Genomic DNA, 22,453 nt, shown 5'->3' with positions numbered 1-22,453 from the left:
GCTAACGCTGCGGTTCTGCAGCAGAGCTCATAGGATCCACGTGGCCAGATAGGCTCTCTGGAAACAACGCTCCCAAGGGTTCTTAACTCCTTGACTTTTGCTAAAACTATTTAAAGATTATTAATCAGCTAAAACAACTAGAATTTCTACTATCTAACCTAATTTTAACTACTTAAATTAGAAAAAAATTGAGGAGCTATCAAATCTGTGTCCTGTCTGAGCATAGACTAAGACAAAACTGGGAAAGGAACGCCCAAAGGAGGTGTGGCTAAAGTTTGGTCTTAGTCTAAATCTGAGCAGGAAGGCTTTGATTACCCATCGGTGGATGCTACATCTATCATGCTGGAGAATGATAGCAGAGGATAGGATGGTTTGATAGTGTCATCTATGTAGTGGGCATAAGCTTGAGCAGACTCAGAGAGAGAGTAGAGAATGGGGAGAGGGCTGGCATGCTATGCTCCATGGGGTAGCGAAGAGTTGGACACAGTTTAGTGACTGAACAATAGCTGCCCACAAAAAGACTATTAACTTGCAGAAGAGTCAGATGATGAGTAGTATTTTTTGCATTACAATGTACTAAAAAAAGTAAGTCAGGTACACTGGGGGTTTTATAGACACAATATTAGTGCATACATAATAGATTACAGTACAGCATATACTGTACCGTATGCCCTAGGAAGCCAAAAAATTAGTATGACTCATTTATTGTGATGTTTGCTTTATTGTGATAGTCTGACTTGAACCCAAAATATTTCTGAGGTATGTCTGTACTGTAAATACCAAAAACACCACCTATTCTGCCTGAACATGTTTTGATTTTATTGGTCCCTGTTTACCCCATTATTGACTTAAGATAGTTATTCAGGAAGCTTTCTAACATTCTGATAAAATACTGATATCATAGTTAGTAAGCAAGCTGGTAAACGTAAGATTATCACCACTGATTCCCCCCACTGCCTTAGTCCAGCATTTCCCCAATGCTGGTTTTCCATGTAAATGAGACAGCCTCAGAGCCACAAGTTAGACAATTTACAGCTCTCTTGGAGGATGAGTGATTACCATGTGACTCTTTTTTGTCAGAGGAGATTGACAATGAGCCCAATCATGCAATGTAGAAATTACTACAGAATTTCCTACCTTTGCAACCAAAAAATAGTTGCTAACAAGAAGTAAGACTGGAATTCATAATGAGGTGTAACAAGAGCTACATATTTCATACTTCTAGGTGTATTTATTTAATGTATCACATCCTGCACACTATCGTCCTTATGAATAACTTATTTGGCTTAGGAATAATTAGGAAGGCATTTTTTTTGACATTCTCAGTATCTGGCTGGGTCTTCTGCAGTTAACCAGAGGAAAAGTAACACCCTCTTGGGTTTAGAATACTGTACATCCATAGATTGTCGGCAGAGTCAGATCTGTGAGCACACAACTGCACCAAATCAGCCATCCATCAGACTGAAAGTTACAAATCCAAAAGAAAATTTCTAAAACCAGAAGAATAGATAGATAGATAGATAGATAGATAGATAGATAGATAGATAGATAGACAGACAGACAGACAGACAGACAGACAGACAGACAGACAGACAGACAGACAGATTACCTTTATTGTCATTTTTTACCGTGGGCACAATGGCACATATTAAAAATGAAATTTAGTTGCTTGCTCTCAAAGTCTACACATACATAACACACATTTAAACATACTATATATACCAGGGGTCCCCAATCTGTGGGCTGCAGCCCACTATCAGGCTGGTCAGTGCTCGCATGTATGTATGTGCACTCATCCCGGCTTGCACTAGTGCTGCCACTGCTAGGCAAATGGAGTGCTATATGGTGAAAATGGGACACCGCATGGTAAAAACAGGGCACCACATGGCAAAACGGGATGCCGGGTGGTGAAAATGGAGCAGTGCTAGCGCCTGCGCAGCAAAAATGGGGTGGTGCTAGTAAGTGTCATGTGGGCAGTAGCACCATCCCATTTGCATTGCGCGTGCTCACAGCCCCATTTGTGTGTGCACATGTGCGTGCTTAAAATTCTTCTCCCTCCCTTTCTCTCCAAGCCGCCAACTGAGAAAGATTGGAGACCTCTGCTATGTACAACATATGTATAGATCTACACCCTTACACATAAGTAATATATAAATATTAATCACTGTCCATCTTGAATACATAACGGAAGGAGGAAGCTGTAGAGTTCACAAGATTAATACTGTAGGAAACAAAACTGAAAAGAAGGGAAAAGACCTCTCCAGAGCAACAGGAAAGCAGAGAACTTTCTCTTTTTGTAAATCAAGGATGCAAGCTTTTTAGAATAATAATTCTAAAACAAGCCATAATACATAAAAATGCAAGTAGTCTCCAAGTTAACAAGTTCCATTCCTAACTCTGTCTTTAATTCAAATCTGTATGTAGGTCAAAACTCATACTTACAAATGGACTGCCTATTACTAAAAATGGTGGATAACAAACCAATGAAGTTGTGCAACATTTTCATGAACTGATGAAAACTCCATAAAGAGGCTATATGTTAAAAATGTATGGTTTCGGCAATGCATAAAAATATTGCACAGCTTCAGAGATTCATTGAGCCAAAGGAGGACAATTCAGTCTAGCTTTTTTTTAGTAATAGGCAGCTTGTTGGTAAGTACCAGATGTTTGTAACCCAGGAATTCCCTGTATATATCTTCTGCTTTAATTTCTGAAGAACAAAATTCCCTACTCCAAAACATTTAAAACCCTGAGCTTCTGAAATGAAGAATTTATTCTTAGAATGATTTGTTCTCAGACCCAACCAATGAAAGCAGTGCTTCAATACAATTTTAGATTATGGACTATGGAGCTTCTGGATTAGATTAATTAGATTAGCAGAACTGGAACAACTTGGTGCACAATATCAGGGGCATAGAATCCCCACAAAGTTACCACAAGATTTTGTTTGTGAACTTCTTAAGAACACTTTGAAATGAGACATTACTGTAGATAAGATAAACCATTGGTTCCATTGAGTAAGCTCTTGTTAAAAAGAGGATGGTCAAATCTTAGTCTAGAGCAGCGGTTCTCAACCTGTGGGTCGGGACCCCATTTGGGGTCGAACGACCATTTCACGGGGGTCGCCAAACAACGCAGTCAGCCATTTTTTTCCCCTTTTCCATAGCTGTGCTACTCCCTTTTATTCTATTGGCTTTTGAAAGCCAATAGAATAGACTCTCTTGAATAGAGTCTAGTTCTATTGGCTTTCAAAAGCCAATAGGAATTGTCCAGGCTGTCTCTACCCTGCTGAGCCCGCCAAAAGTCCCATTCTGCAAACAGTGCTGCACCAGTTGAGTAGTCCTCGACTTACGACCGGTTGGGGGTCGTGGCATTAAAAAGATTGAGAACCACTGGTCTAGAGCACCCATCAAGGAGAACAATCTTTCTTTGGGAGAACTTATTTGCAGATAGGTCATTGCCAAACAGGTACAACAAATTTTGTTGTTCTAAGCTCTCATTCTTGTTGCATGTTTTGAAATCTGGATGTTTACTTTTTTATATAAATTAGGCATCCAAAAATTAATATGATTCCTCTCCTGAACTTGTCAGGGTAACATAGGGTAGCTGATATATAGTATTCCTTTTCTCCCTCAAATAGCTATTACATTTTCCCAATTTGCTCTATTAAAAATGAAATGTCAGTTTTTCTGTTAGAAATTTAAGTTAGGAGTCCTTTAGTTCTTTCCAAATGATGGATAAAGGAAAGAATTCAAGAGGAAAGCAAAATTAGGAGAGGAAGCAGATTTATAAATGAATAAAAGAAGAAGCTGATCTCCTACCTAGACAATACTTGGAATATGATCTACAAAACACTTAAGTCAGAAATTGTCTCAGATGTATAATTGTTCTGCATATGTTCAAAAGTTATAGACACTATTTTTTGTTCAAACACAGAAAACGCTTTCTTTTTTTAAAAAATATATTTTATTGGTTTTTTAATTTTAACAAAAAGTACTTAAGACACACCATGGTGTTTGGGTAAACAAACATTCCAAAGTAAAAAACATAGATAAACCGCTCAACTTAATACATTCACTGTCATTCATCTCTCTAAAATCTAAAAAAATCTAAAACTGTTTAATGGATTAAAAGGCAATGCTGGTTTTATGGATTGTTTTAAGGATAATGATCTAGAATTAGAAGTAAGAAAAATTCAATTATATACATATGTGTTTAAATTAGTTAGATGATTTTTTTTGATTTATGGAAATTTGCTTGGTACAGAAATATGAAAGTTAAAATTGGAGTGGAAAAAACAAAAACAAAAAAGAACCTTGGTTTTATGGATTGTATTAAGGATAAAAAATATATAATCATATACATATACATATGTATATGTATATGTATATGTATGTATGTTCTGGAATTGAAAAAACATTCAGTTATGAGAATGGAATTTTGAAGTGCTTAAATTGATTAGGTGATTTTTGTGTATAACAATATGATCTGATAAGATATGATAATTAATTGGATGGAATTTGAAGTTTGTGTAATGAATTGAAAGGAATTAAGGTTTAACGTTATTTTTTTTCTTAACTAAGTTATTATTGGAAGAAGAAATGAATGAGATTGGTGATAAAAAGAGGGATGAGAGAGATTAAGAACTTTAACATATCTGGTAGAGATATTCGAAGTAATAATTTGTTGATGTAAAACAATATTTGATTATGGTAATTGTAAATTGATAAGGTTTTAAAACAGGTTGAGTAGTAATAGAAATCTAAGCTAGAAATGGAATATATTAAATTTATTATGTTATCTGTAGGAAATAGAGAAAAGACTTTCTACAGCCAAATCTTAGCAGACTCTGAGTTAACAATGATTTTCCTTTAGCTCTTATTCAAATTATTTTTCAGAGTTCCCATGTTATCATTGGACCAAACAGAATGCAAATCAACTGCACATTAAAAAATTCTGAATATTCCACAAGAAATTTTTTTAAAATGTGCTAGTTTGAGTAAATCATTACAGGTTGTACAGTTGTTAGCTATAAATATCCATCCCACATAAGTGCTTTTTTCAAGAAGCAACTGGACTCTCTGGTTTTTCTTTGAAGACGTTTCGCTTCTCATCCAAGTAGATAGATAGATAGATAGATAGATAGATAGATAGATAGATAGATAGATAGATAGATAGATAGATAGATAGATAGATAGATAGATAGATAGATAGATAACCTTTATTGTCATTTTTTACTGTGGGCATAATGGCACATATTAAAAATGAAATTTAGTTGCTTGCTCTCAAAGTCTACACATACATAACACACATTTAAACATACTATATACAACGTATGTATAGACCTACACCTTTACATATAAATAACATAAATATTAATCATTGTCCATCTTGAATACATAACGGAAGGAGGAAGCTTTAGAGTTCACAAGATTAATATTGTATGGAACAAAACTGTGACTGAAGCTGGATGTTCTGCTTCAGATACCACGGAGCCTCCTCCCAGAAGATAACAAAGAAAACAGGTTGTGAAGAGGATGGGTAGTGTCCCAGACAATCTTACAGACCCTGCTCAAGCAATGCTTATATGCCATGTCCTGGATGGAAGGGAAGGAACTGCCAATAATCTTTTCTGCCATCCTCACCACTCTCTGGACTGCCCTGTCTGAAGCAGTGATACTTCCAAACCAGATTGTGATGCTGAACGATAGGATGCTCTTGATCGTTCCTCTGTAGAAAGTGGTAAGGACAGGGGAAGGAAAATGTGCTTTTCTCATGCGACGCAGAAAATGCAGGTGCTGCTGTGCTCGCTTCACCAGTGTCTCGCTGTTGAGTGACCATGCCAGCCCACTTATTAACTGCACACCCAGGAATTTGATACTGGTAACCATCTCCACAGGTGAATCATTAATACACAGAGGAGTGTGGCTGTACCTGCCTTTTCTGAAATCGACAATGATCTCTTTGGTTTTTCCAATGTTTAAAACTAGGCTGTTCTCCTTATACCAGTTCACCAAGCCCTCAATCTCCTTGCGGTAAGCAACCTCATTGTCATCTTGAATAAGGCCCACTACTGTTGTATCATCCCCAAACTTCACAATATGGTTGGTGGCAAACCTAGCACAACAGTCATGGGTCAACAGGGTGAACAGCAGCGGACCTAGGACACAACCCTGAGGAGAACCTGTGCTTAAGAAAATAATGTTAGAAATGTTTGTTCCAGTCGCACATACTGGGGTCTGTTAGTAAGAAGCTGAAGAAGCTTCTTGGATGAGAAGCGAAATGTCTTCAAAGAAAAACCAGAAAATGCAGTTGCCTCTTGAAAAAAAAGCACCTTTGGGACAACCATGATCTGGATGACTAAGAATCTCCATAGACCTATAAATATTCATGTTACTTTACATTACAATTATCTTCCAATCATTTTATTTTGCATCTATTATATTATTAAGAAACTAGTTTAATGTCCCTGAACTGATTAGTTTAACATCTTCTGAACTGAAGAAGTTTCTTGGATGAGAAGAAACATGTCTTCAAGGAAAAACAAAGAAAGTCCAGTTGCCTTTTGAAAAAGCATCTTTGGGATAACCATGACCTGGATGATTGAGAATCTCCATAGACAAACCAATTTAACAGCATTGAATACATAACGCTCAGAGAAATACAAATACTTTGGAATTTGTGTATCTTTCAGTCCTTTTTTACAGCTGGCTATGGATCAGGTCACAGAAAAAAACTTTGAAGTATCCTTCCTGCCCCCCCCCCATTTTTAAATACAGATGAATCTCAACCTTTCAGAGCAGAAAATTCTGATTCTTTTTATCATCCACATACAGGTGAAACTTGAAAAATTAGACTGTCGTGCAAAAGTTCATTTATTTCAGTAATGCAACTTAAAAGGTGAAACTAATATATAAGATAGACTCATTACATGCAAAGCAAGATAGTTCATGCCGTGATTTGTCATAATTGTGATGATTATGGCTTACAGCTCATGAAAACCCCAAATCCACAATCTCAGAAGATTAGAATATTACATGCAATCAATAAAACAAGGATTGTACATAGAACAATATTGGACCTCTGAAAAGTATAAGCATACATATGTACTCAGTACTTGGTTTGGGCCCCTTTTGCAGCAATTACTGCCTCAATGCGGCGTGGCATGGAAGCTATCAGCCTGTGGCACTGCTGAGGTGTTATGGAAGACCAGGATGCTTCAATAGCGGCCTTCAGCTCTTCTGCATTGTTTGGTCTCATGTCTCTCATCTTTCTCTTGGCAATGCCCCATAGAGTCTCTATGGGGTTCAGGTCAGGCAAGTTTGCTAGCCAATCAAGCACAGTAATCCCACGGTCATTGAACCAGGTTTTGGTGCTTTTGGCAGTGTGGGCAGGTGCCAAGTCCTGCTGGAAAATGAAGTCAGCATCCCCATAAAGCTTGTCTGCAGAAGGAAGCATGAAGTGCTCCAAAATCTCCTGATAGACGGTTGCATTGACCCTGGACTTAATGAAGCACAGTGGACCAACACCAGCAGATGACATGGCTCCCCAAATCAACACAGACTGTGGAAACTTCACACTGGGCCCATGTCCAGGATCTGTCTGTGTGTGGTGGCTCTTGATGCACTGACTCCAGCCTCAGTCCACTCCTTGTGAAAGTCCCCAACACTTTTGAATGGCCTTTTCCTGACAATCCTCTCCAGGCTGTGGTCATCCCTGCTGCTTGTGCACCTTTTTTTCCCACACGTTCCCCTTCCACATAACTTTCTATTAATGTGCTTTGATACAGCAATTTGGGAACATCCAACTTCGTTTGCAATTACCTTTTGAGGCTTTCCCTCCTTATGGAGGGTGTCAATGATGGTTTTCTGCACAACTGTCAGGTCAGCAGTCTTTCCCATGATTGTGATTCCTACTGAACCTGACTGAGAGACCATTTAAAGGCTCAGGAACCTTTTGCAGGTGTTATGGCTTAATTAGCTGATTAGAGCGGGACACTTTGAGCCTAGAATATTGAACCGTTTCACAATATTCTAATTTTCTGAGATTGTGGATTTGGGGTTTTCATGAGCTGTAAGCCATAATCATCTCAATTATGACACATCACGGCTTGAACTATATTGCTTTGAATGTAATGAGTCTATCTCATATATTAGTTTCACCTTTTAAGTTGCATTACTGAAATAAATGAACTTTTGCACGATATTCTAATTTTTCGAGTTTCACCTGTAGTGTTACCAAAGGTCATGTCCCCAATACTGCATACTTTAAAAGGCTCTGCACATTCTTGTACCTATTTGTCTTGAGTCTCAGACAATTTAAAATCAAATTTATAAACATGGCACAGCACATGTTTGAAAAGAAAGAGATGGAGCCTCTATATTCTGGTTATGGAGGAACACAATAATACTTTGGGGTTATTTATACTCTTACTTTGGAGCACAATTATCAGTAAAACCAGAAGCATAGCCATAACTCCTTAAAGTACAGTGCCCAGAATTGGGCATATAGCTCTCCAACAAGGAATCTGACCAAAGCATAGTAGATTGCAATTAAAATAATTTGTTGTTGCAAAGGCGTCACTACTCTTATTCCAGAACACTTATTCATTCGATCTTTTGTTCTCAGATACTCTTGTTAAACAGAAAAAGAGTGTTCTCTTTGTGACTCGGTTTAGTTATTTTTCTTTTTCTTTTCATTTTAATGAAAATGTTAACATCTTAATTTGTGACCTCAAAAGCAGAGCGTAACTGCACTAGTGGCGTCTCATAAAATAATGTAAGTGTATTTTACTTCAAAATGAGATGGCTGTATACTTTGCCAGAAATTTTAGCACAATGTGAAGGAATAGATGCCATTTTTCTCTGAACCTTTTTTGGCATGATGCAAGCAACTTTTTAAAAGCCAAATGCAAAGCTGCTCTTCATGGAATAAAAGAAGACGACCTTTCTTCTGCAAATAATGTGCTCCATAGTGCCCACACTGGACACAAAAACTGGGTAGCATTCAGAATAGCAGAGCATAATATGTACATGCATACTATATTCACTTAAGGCCCTTTTCAGGTTTGTTATTTCCAGGTTCTGCAATACCAGTAGATTGGGAAACAGCAACATTTAAATTGTCAATATTTAATAATCTTGTCAAGATGTTACCTTGTAAGTCGTAATTTGGTAATGCATCTTATTCACCTGATAGTCCAGCAGAAGGCAGCCTGTCACAGAACAAATAAATTAGACTACAGGCTTCCCTGAGAATATGTTGTGTGTGTATCTGTGTGAGATTGTATTTTTCAAGGAAGCCTTGCAATCAATACAGAGAGAGAGAGAGAGAGAGAGAGAGAGAGAGAGAGAGAGAGAGAGAGAGAGAGAGAGAGAGAGAGAAATTAGTTACCTTGCCATATGATATAGGGCAGTACTTCTTATGTTAGTTAATCTCTAAAGAAGGAACTGAAAAAATACAAATTCCTTCCTGAAGGGAAATGTTTAGCTCTACCTTCCAGTAGTCCAAGTTTAATTTTAAATTATTATGATAAAATCTTGATGATTCCAGGCTCAAATCTGATTATCATTCTAACAAGTAAAATGAAATTATTTCCTTGTAATAGAAGGCTTGATTATGACATGGAAGATGTTCAATGTTCATCTAAATTCCAATTATGGAAGTTGATATATGAAAGTTATCTTATTTATACCAGTATATACAAGTATCAAGTTAAGGAGATGAAAATATATTTGATCTTTCTGTGGATGGAACCAAGATAAGAACTGAACAATCTGATGTTACCTTAATTAAATAGTTAATACCCCTCTTCTTGTATATAATAATGCAGAATTCTGTCTTATTGTATAGTCTTTATCTAGATATTCCAGGATATGCCATCTTGTTAAGACAAGCAATGATAAATCTATGTATTGAATGAAATAACACATATTTCCACAGGAATGGTTTTGCTTACTTCATAGATGTTAAAATGTCTGCTTTCAGTACAGCTGTCAAGCTGATCTCAAGTTCTGTCTTATCTGTAAAACAATAGGTGAATATGTCACCCAGGCTTTCGCTAAACTACCTTTGTACAAAGACATATAAGTAAGAATTGTGCTGGAATTTAACAACCCCCAATAGACCAATAATCCCTGTTCACAATTACCCATGCCCTAGTCACTTCCCAGATGAGGCAGGAAATTCTTTAGGTCCCATCTCCTAAGGTGGTTTGTCTAGCGGAACCAAGAAGGACTTTCTCTGTGATAGCTCCCTCCCGATGGGACATCCCTGCAAAGATAAGGCTGGTCCTTATCTTTTAACACTCTTTTGCAAAATCCTGAAGACCAGGTTCTGCCAATGGGCTGGGGACTCCAGAATGATATGGGGCCTATCAAATGGCTTGTCTGATTGTTTTTACTAAGGGCTGGGGGGGGGGGATTCTTATTGGTTTTTGTATTGGGGTGTTATCTTTATAAGTTGCCTAGAGTCACTGGGAGTGAGTTGGGCAGCCATATAAATTTTCTTAAATAAATATGCAAGACTGAATAGAATCAGGAATTGGGGATTCCCATTTTGCCTAGACAACAGGAAACTGCCTCAATGCCAGCATCAGAAATTTCAATAGATTACTCAGCCATATGTCTTAACTCTGATCAATGCTTTCAGACTCTCATCCTGTGCCTGGATATTGTAGGGGTCTCAATAGAAAGGAATTAAGACTTAAATTCTTGACTGCTTTATGATTTTTCTAATGCCAGGGATTGTATTTTTCTAAATGGGATTGTATTTTCCCAAATAGAACTACCATAGTAAATTTTTGCTAAATTTACACTTTCTACTCAAAGAGCAAATAGCAGCTGTGGCCAGGAGGGATCAGATTCATCTGGTGTGACAATTGGACTCTTTTCTGGACCAGGAGTCCTTTCTCATAGTTACTCTCATTTTAGTCGTGTCATGTAGAAGATATATTGCAATATCCTCTCTATGGGATTGCTCTTGAAGAGCATTTGGAAGCTACAGCTGATCTAAGTCCAGTGTCATAAGTCTCCACAACCACACAAACATCTACAACATGAGCTGTAGTGCTGATTTCAGGGATAACTTTACTCCCCTTTTGGGTTTTTTTGCCTGTCCTAGGAAAAGTCAACAAAATAGACTTAGGCCCAATACGGGAACTAGGAAGTATACCTTCTCTGTGGTTCTTGCCTTCTGGAAAAGGACTCTAGAGGTCCAAAATAATTACATATATTAATTTAATTTGGGCTTTGTGGCAAGATTTTATTTTGTGAACATCTATATGGCTGAACAACAAAATTCTTTGTACCCTTTTCATTGCTGAAAGGCTATGCCTTCAGAATTGGAAAGATAAATGTATAATCCCAGTTACTCCTCAGATTGAAGTCCTGATGTTACTTGTAATTTATGAACAAATTGTTTGCAAGCACAGAGTATAGATGGGTGATTACAATGAAATATAGTAACTCTTTATTGAAACTGTTGTATACATTTCATATAAATATATCATGCATGATAATCATCTGTACATATACATATAATACCTGAGACTATTTATATATATATATATATATAAATTTAAAACCAGAGTATAGCATTTTGGTGATCAATAAACACAAGTTGAGATGAATGCCATTACTGAGACTACATGAGCAAACATGCATTTTCATTTTTAAGAGATTTTTTTTTCTTTTTAAATTGTAATAGCAGTATTGGCAGAAACAGGGCACTCTGGACTACCTGGCATTTTTGCTTGTGAATACCTTAAGATTCTCCTCATTTAACAAGGACAATGCCCATGTGCAGGATAAAATAAACTCTAATTATAAATAAATATGGCATATAGGTAGTCCTTGACTTACTACCACAAGCAAGCCCAAAATTTTTGTTGCTAAGTGAAACATTTGTTAAGTGAATTTTGCCCCATATTATGATCTTTCTTGTCACAGTTATTCAGCGAATCACTGGAGTTATTAAGTTAGTAACACAGTTGTTAAGTGAATCTGGCTTCCCTACTGACTTTGCTTGTCAGAAGGTCGCAAAAGGTGGTTACACTGTCATAAGTACGAGCCAATTGCCAAGCATACAAATTTTGATCGTGTGATCATCGGGATACTGCAACAGTAGTAAATGTGCAAAACGGTCATAAGTCACTTTTTTTAGTACTGTTGTACTAAAGCATTTAAAGCAGTCACTAAATGAACTGTTGTAAATCAAGGACTACCTACCTGTATAGTGCACTTTCTACCTGTCCCTTAAGTGGATTTCCTAATGACAACACTGATATGAGGCAGCATGGAATTCAGTTTTATGCAGCTCCATAGAGACTAATATTTCAAGAGTTGAGACAACAACATACATAGCTGTAATTCTAAAACTAGGATTGGTACAATAACAGATGAAACAAGTTCAGGCTTGTTTATACTGTACTTGCAACAATAGCCTTTTAGTCCCTTGGTGTATCAGCAGAGGTTTCCAAATACACACTGGGCCTACCTTAGTACTCTGTGGACATTTCAACTAATAGAATTATCAAGCTTTTAGATCTAAGTGGCATCATGAAACTTTTTAAATGTTTGATTGCCATTTAATGTTTGATGACCAAGTGCAAAGAAAGACCAAATATTACCAAAGAAGATATTCCCTGCATAAACTAGGGGTCCTAGCAAAAAAAGAATGAATTCAAAAAATGCAATACTGTAGATATAAAATCTATAAGGAAATGTTTTAAAAATCTATAAAAATCTATAAATGCAGATAATGGAGAAACAGGATGTAATGCTACATTCAAGCATGTAAACAATATGAAACATACATACAATCTACCTTCTTTTCCCACTCTTTCTTTCTTTTTTCCTAAGAACATTAGCTAAATTTTAAAAAATGGTTTGTCCTGGAAAATGAAAATCTTTTAAATAACATCTGTGCCAACCCCAGTTATAGCTTAGTGAAGAGAGGGAAAGGGTTTTCTCACTTAGTCCAACAGGGCTGCTGGTGTTCAATATTGTTATTGGATGGTATAAGTTGCATCCCAAGAGAATTTTGTTCAGAATGATACACCTGGGTTTTTTTTTTCCCACAGAGGGAATGAAATTCACAAAGTTCCCAATGTAGATAGGAAAAAGTGTGTGTAGGGATTATCCTTCTCCTAGGTAGTAGGTGGCTGGGTGGGTTATAGATAAACCAAAGTTTAAACCAAAGTTGCTTTAAACTTTGAAAGAAGGTTAATTATTCTCAAATTTATCTTAAAATCCATAATTATTTGTTGCTTCTATAACTAGTCTATACTACTTGTATACTTTTAATAAACATGTCTTACTCTTCAAATACCTTGAACTCTAAGCAAGACTGAGAGAAAGTTTCTTGTGTAACATATATACTGTAAATTCATTTGCAAGCAGCACTTTGAATCTTGGAGACACTGATTATGCTACCATTTGAATCCCAATCCTGGAATTTCATTAGAAGCACTGATGGTGTCATTTTCCATATGTAGTCCACCCACATTTTCACTCATTTTTTTCGTGTTTTTTCTTTCCACAAAACAAAACAAAAAATTGACCAGATATAAGATTTTTATTGGTAGCATTAAGTGTCTGATATCTGGACACATTCCTAGTGTTTATGTTAGAACTAGACAATTTTTCATTAATTCTTGGCTAACTTTGCATACTAAATACACTATAATTTGACACTGAATGTATTATATATACATGATTTATTATAAACCAAAGAGTCATTAGACAAAGAACATTTGTAGAGGATAATTTTTCTCTGTCCATCAAGCACTATTTTAGTGAAAGATAAATTTTCAAGTAGAATCCTATTGTCCAATCCTTCAACTACAAATTTATATGAGAAACCTCAACTGCTACTTGTAAGTAAAGATTCTTTAAGAAACTTTGATTGCATGCATTAGTTTAAACAAAAGCCTTTGATTTTTTTATTTTATTTTTTATTCATGCAAGTCTTTGCCTGTAGTTTTCATGTACTATCTAGTTCCTACCCAAAAGGGCTTATTACCCTGTAAAATTGTACTGTTCATAAAAGTCATAAAGCTATACTGTTAGTTATACATGAGAATGTTTCTGTGTTTCTTCATGTTTATCCAGCACTTTGCTCTGTCTTTAAATTTTGCTCATAGGCTTTCTCAAAGCAGCAATGCGTAAAAAGTCTCACTTTCAAATTAGTTGTATCCTGAGCAATACATGTTGCTCTGACCTTTATGACTTCAGACCATAAAATGTCCTGGGTCTGGTTTAAGTTATATGCCTCCAGTTTGACAAGATCAGATCAGCATTACACGTTTTGCATTCAAAATGTTTTCCATCCATTTCTTTCTTGAGTGATTTTCCTGATTATATTTGGAAACAAATGGATAACAGATTAGAACAATGCTTTCCAAACTTTTTTCTCTATGACCCAAAACCATTTATCAGAAACTCCTTTTTACCCAATATAGGTAAAACATGTAAAATAAATTTAAATGCTCCTGTTTTGATTGAGTAATGAATCTGTGTGTCTTAAGTCACAAAATAACTATCCTTACACAATCTTGAATAATTTATCTAAGTTTGAGAAGCACTAGACTAGAAAGATTTTGAGTTTAGTGTGTTTCAATATTCAGCGAGCTTCTCACAAATCTAGCAGTCTGACAAGAGACTAAGAAGTCACTGATTCTATTTGCTGAGTTGCAAATTAGGCTATAAAATGTCTTAGAGTCAAGCCTTGAAATCTAGCCATTGTATAATTGTTTTTAATATTAAATAGAAAACCTTCTCAAGATCTCATATGAGGACTTGTGGAAAAGAGGAGTACTTGAAAATGAACGTACAATGTGCAACATATTATTTGCATTGCAATGTGAGAACGCAAATGCACGATCTCATCCATTGACTCTAGTTTAGGTAGGAAGTACATTCCACGTCACAATGGCTACACATTACAGAATATGATTCTTCATATCCCATCTTTCTAATGATTTCATGTCATGTAAGAGAAAGGTGAAAAACTTCAATTTGTTCAAGGTTCACACCAGAGTTTGTGCAGCACATCAGGACATGGCACAACAAGAATACATTTGGTAAGTAGGTTTGCAAAACCCTGGGCTTCACATTTTGCACTCATGCTATTAGGGAATCTGCACGCAAATTCTGTTGTGAAGGTATATAGAGGAACACTTTAAATTATAGATTATAACTGGCATTCTTTCTAACAGTGAGGTTCTACTTGACAAGGCTTGAACTTCAATAAGAGTTTAACCCTCATCTATCTTTGGATGTAAGACGGGGACAGAAGGTTAAAGTGGAAACGTGTAAAGCAGGGGTAGTCAACCTTGGCTCTTTTATGACTCATGGACTTCAACTCCCAGAATTCCTGAGACAGCTAAAGCTAAGTTGCATAAACCTAAGCTGGCTCAGGAATTCTGGGAGTTGAAGTCCACAAGTCATAAAAGAGCCAGGGTTGACTACCCCTGGTGTAAAGCATCCCAGAAATAGGCAATGATAAACCACTTCCTTGAAATTGCATGACATTGTTGTAAGTCATCAAGACTTTGGTTTAGGCACCAGTTAAAAACCAGAAGACTCTGAGTTCTAATCCTGCATTAGGCATGAAAACTGGTTGGATGTTTTAGGCTGTTCATTCTCTCTCAGCTGAAATCACTTCACAGGGTCATTCTTGTGGGGAAAAAATAGAAGGAGGAAGGACTATTAGACATATTTGTCACCTTGAGATGACAAAAATAATAAAGGTTGAATTTTAAAAATTCTTAAAAAGAGAATTCCAATGAAGAAAACTTTACTTTTATCTTTAAGACCATGGCATATAAATATATAGAAAAAGAATGGCTTTTTTAAAAAGGAAAATCATTGAATGAGAACGAAAGTTGCACATTCATGCTGCTTTTAGCCTTGACAAAGCCCTTGCAATATAAGGAGACAACCCTGAATACTCATTAAACCAGAAAGCTTCATCCTAGAGTTTTTTCAGTGTGCTGTAGTTTGGATGTAAATTAATATTTCCCTCCTTCCCTTTACAAAGGACCTATTAAGCAACAAGAACAGAATATTCCCTACTACAAGGGTAAAAATTTTGCTGAAACCCCAACTCTCATCAGTCCTTGCCAGAAGGCCAACAAGGTCAATGGGAGTAGAAGTTGGATGAAAGTAAAGTTTATCCAAGAGACAAGATGAATCACTTAGATCAAGTTCATAAGAACTGCAGATAAGTTGACCAAGCCATAATCCAAAAATAACCTCTACAAATATAAACAATGACTACCCCTTCCCCTTGCATCTAATTTTTCTTCTTGCACTTTATAAATGATCATTTGTTCATCAATTTGGAGAGGACTCTCCATCTGTTCTCTGTGTTGTAACCATCCAGCTCACAATCATGTTGTTTTTCTCTGTGGGAAATTTACAGCCTGATTCAAATGTTGCTCAGTCCCACCCTAGTGAGTAGGGCAATGTTTCTCAACCTCAGCAAATTTAAGATGGGTACACTGCAATTTCCCTGCCAGCTCGGTGGCAGGACTTCCACATGGACCTCCACATGCTGGCTAGGGAATTCTGGGAGTTGAAAGTCTACCCAGTTTAAAGTTGATGAGGTTGAGAATCACTAGAGTAGAGGAATGGATGCAGACATGCGCAGCCAATTCATAAAAACAGAGGCATTTTGTTCCTCTACAGCAGGAGTGTCAAACTGCCAGTCCGCGGGCCGGATGCATCACGCATAAGTTGTGCCCACCACAGCTCCAGCAAGGGGGAAAAAAATAATGATATGTCATGACATGTCACATGACACGGCAAGTTTGACACCCCTGCTCTACAGTATCTGGAAGCAATTTGTTGAGAGACATAAAATTCCACCAGGTAAAAAAGCAAAGACCAACCTTTCTCAAGTCTTCCTTAAGTGCTCTTCTATCCAGCCTTCCTTATGCGGAATTGAGCTTACACAACTTACTCTTACACTGCCTGTCTTATCACAACTAGGTCACTGTCAGCTGATCCCTCCTCTGCTTTTCTTTACATTAGCTTGTCACCATCTATGGTCACACATTAAATTTTATCAAGCTAATTTTTTTAACAAAATTCCCAATCATCCTCAACATTTAACAAAGGATTCCTGTAGGCTCCATTCAACACATTTCTGCATACATGCCACTAAGTATATATTCCATAAATCCAATTTTCTCCAGAACTATCCCACACAATACAGAAAGATGGTAACATGAAGACTTGCCTGAGCTCATTCAGCATGCTAAATAGGGATTAGTAAAACACAATTCCATAATTATGTAAGGCATTTTGATCAAATAAGTAAACCTCATTATGAGTTACATGATGACCTAGTTCCCACAGCTTGCTATAACAATGGATGAGTTTCTACAGAATCACAAATTGCCAATCTTCTTTTTGGTTTAATGTATTGTTTAGCATGAATATGTCTACATCAAAAGACTCAAGAGAGTGGCTCCCATCTCAAATCTCAGTATAGCTATATTATAGAGCCAAGAGAACAGAGAAAAATCACTTTTGAAATCTGCAGGTTCTATTATTATTATTATTACAACTTTAAAGAGCCATCCTGGAATAACACAAAACTTGTCCACAAAGTTTGCCATTGAAGAGTTCACTCTGGGATTCCTCTGATTATCATTGCTATTTATTAGATACTCCTTCCTCCACTTATTTTCCCCACAACCCCCCTGTACAGTAGGTTGGGCTGAAGAAGAGTGATTGGCCTGAAGTCACACAGCTTTCATATATAAGATGGGACTAGATTCAGTTTCCTGGTTTCTAGCCTGGTACTTTAACCACTAGACCAAACTGGCTCTTATATACATATAATGGCAACTAGAAAGGAAATGTTTAATGATTTTTTTAAGCTTTGCGATATCTCTTTCCCGGGGAAAGTGTGTGGCAGTTAGCATCAATTAAACAGTAGATAATAAAGATGAAGTTATAACTCTAATACTTTCAATATTTTAATTTGATTTTTGAGTAAATGTAGAACTTACATTTTTCATCAGTTGAGCTAACAATCTGCTGTTTATTTTACCATTTTAAATACTGTTATTTTTAGAAATGTTTTAAACACTGTTGTTTTGTACTTCAGAGTTCCATTTTCAGAAACTCATATATCTGGTACACAGGAGAAAGCCTTTCCTCTCCCTCCCATGACTTAAAACTTTTCCAGAGGAGAAGTATTTGGCCTTTCCATGATTTAGGAAAATGTGAAAAATGTTCTTTTCCATGAAGCTTTTAATCTTTAGTAGAAAAGGTTTCTGTTAAAAGATAATTATTTGGTTCTAAACTTGATTTAACTTTATATTATTCTGATGTTTTATCATTTTAATTGCTGTGACTCAGCTTGATTGTTAGACAAATACAAAGATGGGATATATTTCCAATTAATATTATATTGTGCATGTACATGCATTTGTGTGTATATAATAGCTAAATATAAACTTGATAAACAAAAGCTTCAGTTGGTGCAGAATTCTACAGTATTTGTTGGGGTTTTTTTCCCCTATTGGAAATAGGACCATATTGCACTAGTCTAGAGGTCCCCAACCTTTAGGGTACCAGGGACTGATTCCATGGAGAAAGATTTTTCCACGGACCGGAGAGTGTGTGGTTGTGTATGCTGCCTGCATCCCATTGATGAGGCTTTGCTTGTTTGTGTGGACCTGCTGCTGGCATGCCATGGCCCAGTACCGGTCCACGGACTGGGGGTTGGGGACCCCTGCACTAATCCATTCTTTCCCAACCTGTTGCCTTCTACAAGTGCTAAAACAGCAATTTCGTTGGTACAGTATATGCTGTGTATCTTTTGCCTGGGAATTTTTTGGAAGTGGTGTCCCAATTCACTTACATGGTATCAGGTTGAGGAATGCTATAATAAAAGATGCAAGATTTTAATGTAAGAACCATCAAATCAATATTTAAAGCTGTTTAATGCATCACTGTTTAATGTATGCATTTCATTCATACTTCACAGAAAGTTACTTAAACAAGTTTTCTTTTAATTAAATGTCACTCCTCTTTAGTTTTGTGCTCCATTATATTAATTCTAAGGGAAATTTCATAATAAATATTTTTAAAATCTTTATAATACAGAGTGGTGGCTTTATTATATTCACTTTATTACCTCCATTATCCTCAAGAGCACTATTTCTGAGAAAATAATTTTGAATATTGGAAGGCAATGTCAAGCTTATTGCAAATCATCCTGAGCATTTTTTAAATGAATAGGTAATTCATAAATGAATAGGTTAATCAGTTCCCACAATGTCTGGCATGAAATATCTACCCGTAGAAATTAGTTCTTTATCCCTATAAGTTATATGCTTAACTTGGAATTACAATGTTTATTGTTAATGCACCCTTTTATTAAGGAAGGCTATTAGGAAATAAAAAAAACTTTTCACTGCAAATTATAAAGCTGTACTTTATTAGCTTAGTATTTGATAAAATATTTAATTTTATAGACATATATTTTCTGAAAATTTCATTTCCTACATCAACTACAAATTACTGAAAAAAAATTTGAAATCAACTTTTTCTATGTTGCTATTTACTTAGATTACTTCCTAACAGATATTACATAATTTAGTGTCCAATAAATTATAGGCATTACAGTTAGAACAGTGATGGCAAACCTTTTAGAGACTGAGTGCCCAAACTGCAACCCAAAACCCACTTATGCATTGTCGAGTGTTGGGTGGGTGTGGCCCATTGGGTGGGCGTGGCTGTAGTGGTAATGGCAGACTGGGTGAGACTAAAAAGTTCAATCAATCAATTCCAACTTTGCAAGATCTTTTTTTTCTCACGAGAAGTTGAAATTGACTGATTGAATCTTTTTTTTTTTGCACATCGCGGCGGAAACCTAAAGTGAAAAGGTTTTATAAAATCCAGCTGAAGGCCTAGGACTGGGGCGACAGTTCGCGTGCCATAGGTTTGCCACCACTGAGTTAGAATATACACGGTTGATGAGATAATGCATCATAAAAAAGAACACTCTACTATTATTTTCCATACTTTAAAGCTAAATTCCTGGGAAAGCAATTAGTTTTCAGAGTGGACCTTTGACAGCATTAGTTTTAAATGGCCCCACATTCCTGTAATAAAAACAACCTGATGCAGGGTTATGTCTTTTCTTAGGAAATTTAAGTACTTCCTTGACTAATCTATTTGAGTTAAATATCTCAAGATTTCCTGAATAAAGATGATAAATCTGCAAATAAAACCTCTTCTCCAGGAAAAGTCTATTATATACTTTTTGAAGTATCAGTGCAAGAAAGAAAAAGAAAAAAAACCTTTATCATATTCAGAATATATTGGAAGGATACAAAATTGAAATAAAAGAGCATGTTCAGAATCATATAAACATCACAGGTATGTTTAAATACATATGAACAGATTCATTCTCTTATAGTTTAAAGGGGTTTACCTCAGTTTTAATGTACTAATTTTGCCTTGCCTTTTATATAATTTCATTGTTAAACAAAAAAATGAAGAGATCAAGAAATTATTTTACTCAGTTGATAATGCAAAATAACTATTCTCTTTTCACTTATGTCACCCTACTAAAAAAGAAAAGATTGCTCATGCTTTTTAAAATATGTTTTTCTATCTTTTGACTCAAGATCAAGTTATTACACTTCTTTAATTTCCAGTTTGAAATCCAAAAAACAGAACAAGTCATCCAGCTGTTCTCATTATAAGTTCCTTCCGATTCACATATTTTCCTGGAGTCTCAAAAAATTGGAAATTACTACACCATACGCTAAATAAATATGTGCATGGGAATAAGTTATTCCATTATACAGACGATTTAAGTTTTAAAAAATATCTGTAAACATTTCAAGAGAAAAACAAAATATTTTTATATTTCACAGCTTTTACACCATAATTTTTTAACCCTTAATCCATTTGGATTCGGGAGTTATTTGGCTGATGGGGAAATGCACTCTGTAGCCACTTAGAGGTCCTCTTCTATAGGCTAACAAAACATCCAGGATTGAGCTCCGGCAAAAATGAAAAAAATGACAGGGCTGAGCCCTCACTTTAATTAGCGCTACATCTAAATCCAGTAAAATAACTGGGAAAGATCTCGGAAGACGCGGCACGCCTTTTCCTAGCTCTGGGGATACCCAGCTCACCAGGCACTTCACTTACCCAATTTTTTGAACGCGCGGTGTCCCGAGGATTTGATAGTTCCTCCATGGTGATGGGCAGAAAGCTGCTGCTGGTGGTGACAACTTTCCAAGCGGGACTTTTTCCATTTTCCGCAAAACATGGCTGAACTTACTGGCTCCCCTATCCTTCAGTTTGGGATTGAGGAAGCCCTTTTATCGACTTGTCGCCCCACTTGCGGGGCAGCCCTACCCTCTAGAGAAGTTCTGCTTGCCCAGCCTCCTTTGTGACTCGCCGTTGCTGCGCGCAGATTGCAGAAGCAGAGCTTGCCAGGAATGCTCAAATTACAGCTGAGGCGAGAGTTTTAACTCTTTCCCGCCCTTCGTCTGTCTGGCCGGAGGATCCGCATGCAGGCTCACAGCCTTTCCTAGCGACCGGGAAAATCGATGGTGCCGCCCGACATCACCCCAAAAAATAGCCCTCTTGAATTTCGGGGAGCAGGAAGGGCAACTTCGGGGAAGAAAACAATAAATAAACCATGACTGGTTGATTTGCGCCCTGCTACATAATTGGCAATTTTTGCAATTATATTTATAAAATAGGGGATAATTATTCCAGAAGTAATGTAAGCTGCAGTAAGACCCACACTTACGCCATTCCCACTTCAACAAACTTTCATTCTTCAATGAAACAATATCCCTTCCTTTGATAAGGAAAATAAGGTCATAGCACAGGCCTGGAAGAAAGGGGGTGTGGCTTAAAAAGATGGCACTGTTTACCATAATTTACTAAAAGAAAATATAGTTCGTGTAGTAAACTTTTTTTATTTGAGTGACGCATTTGAAAAGACTCGTGTAGTATCTGATTTGGATTCCCACTATATCAGAAATATACTAAGCAGCATGAATCCAACCATCAGCAGATACCCAGGAAAAGACAAGCAAAAGAGAATTGTCATCTTTAGAAACACCATAGAGGGCGAAAATGAGGATCCAAATCAGAAAGAGCTATATAGCCCTCAACCCAACACACGGATATGCACACATCCCTCTGAGTAACTTGAGGAGACACCTACCGAGATTATTTCATCTTTTAAAGGGATAAAAATCCATTTCTTCCAGCACATTCTAAATGAATATAATCAGAAGAGGTTTCACAGTTTTTTACTTGTGCAAACTTTTACAGCTCCCATCCAAATACAATGCAAACACATGAGATATTCCATTTTTAAGGTTGACTTCAAGTATAGATGTTGAATTCAATTGAGTCTAGCACAAAATCAGTCAAAGATAAGATATTCATTCATGTAC

The 22,453-nt window shown here is 36.5% G+C and overlaps 1 protein-coding gene across 9 annotated transcripts in view; it reads right to left on the bottom strand.

Annotated features, from left to right (window-relative positions):
* PLCD3 (phospholipase C delta 3) overlaps positions 1 to 21,494 on the bottom strand; it is a 92,652-nt gene extending 71,158 nt beyond the window's left edge. For 2 of the 9 annotated variants that reach the window (XM_039331387.1, XM_039331391.1), the window contains exons 1-2: positions 21,186 to 21,319; positions 9,959 to 10,022 (exon numbers count right to left, since the gene is read on the bottom strand). Coding sequence is in view for 3 of the 9 variants with exons in the window: in XM_039331384.1 (XP_039187318.1) it covers positions 21,186 to 21,306 (121 nt within the window). In the remaining 6 variants the exon portion in view is untranslated. Of the gene's footprint in view, positions 1 to 9,155; positions 9,303 to 9,958; positions 10,023 to 21,185 lie in introns of those variants that run through there. The other 7 variants (XM_039331385.1, XM_039331386.1, XM_039331384.1 and 4 more) reach the window with 7 other exon arrangements.
* Between the last annotated feature and the right edge of the window lie 959 nt (positions 21,495 to 22,453).

This window comes from Crotalus tigris, unplaced genomic scaffold, assembly GCF_016545835.1.
Source record: "Crotalus tigris isolate CLP2741 ecotype Arizona unplaced genomic scaffold, ASM1654583v1 scf7180000024437.13266115, whole genome shotgun sequence".
In the NCBI taxonomy this organism is placed as follows: domain Eukaryota; kingdom Metazoa; phylum Chordata; class Lepidosauria; order Squamata; family Viperidae; genus Crotalus; species Crotalus tigris.
Note: the sequence above shows the minus strand (reverse complement) of the source record. Positions and strands in the feature narration are given on the sequence as shown.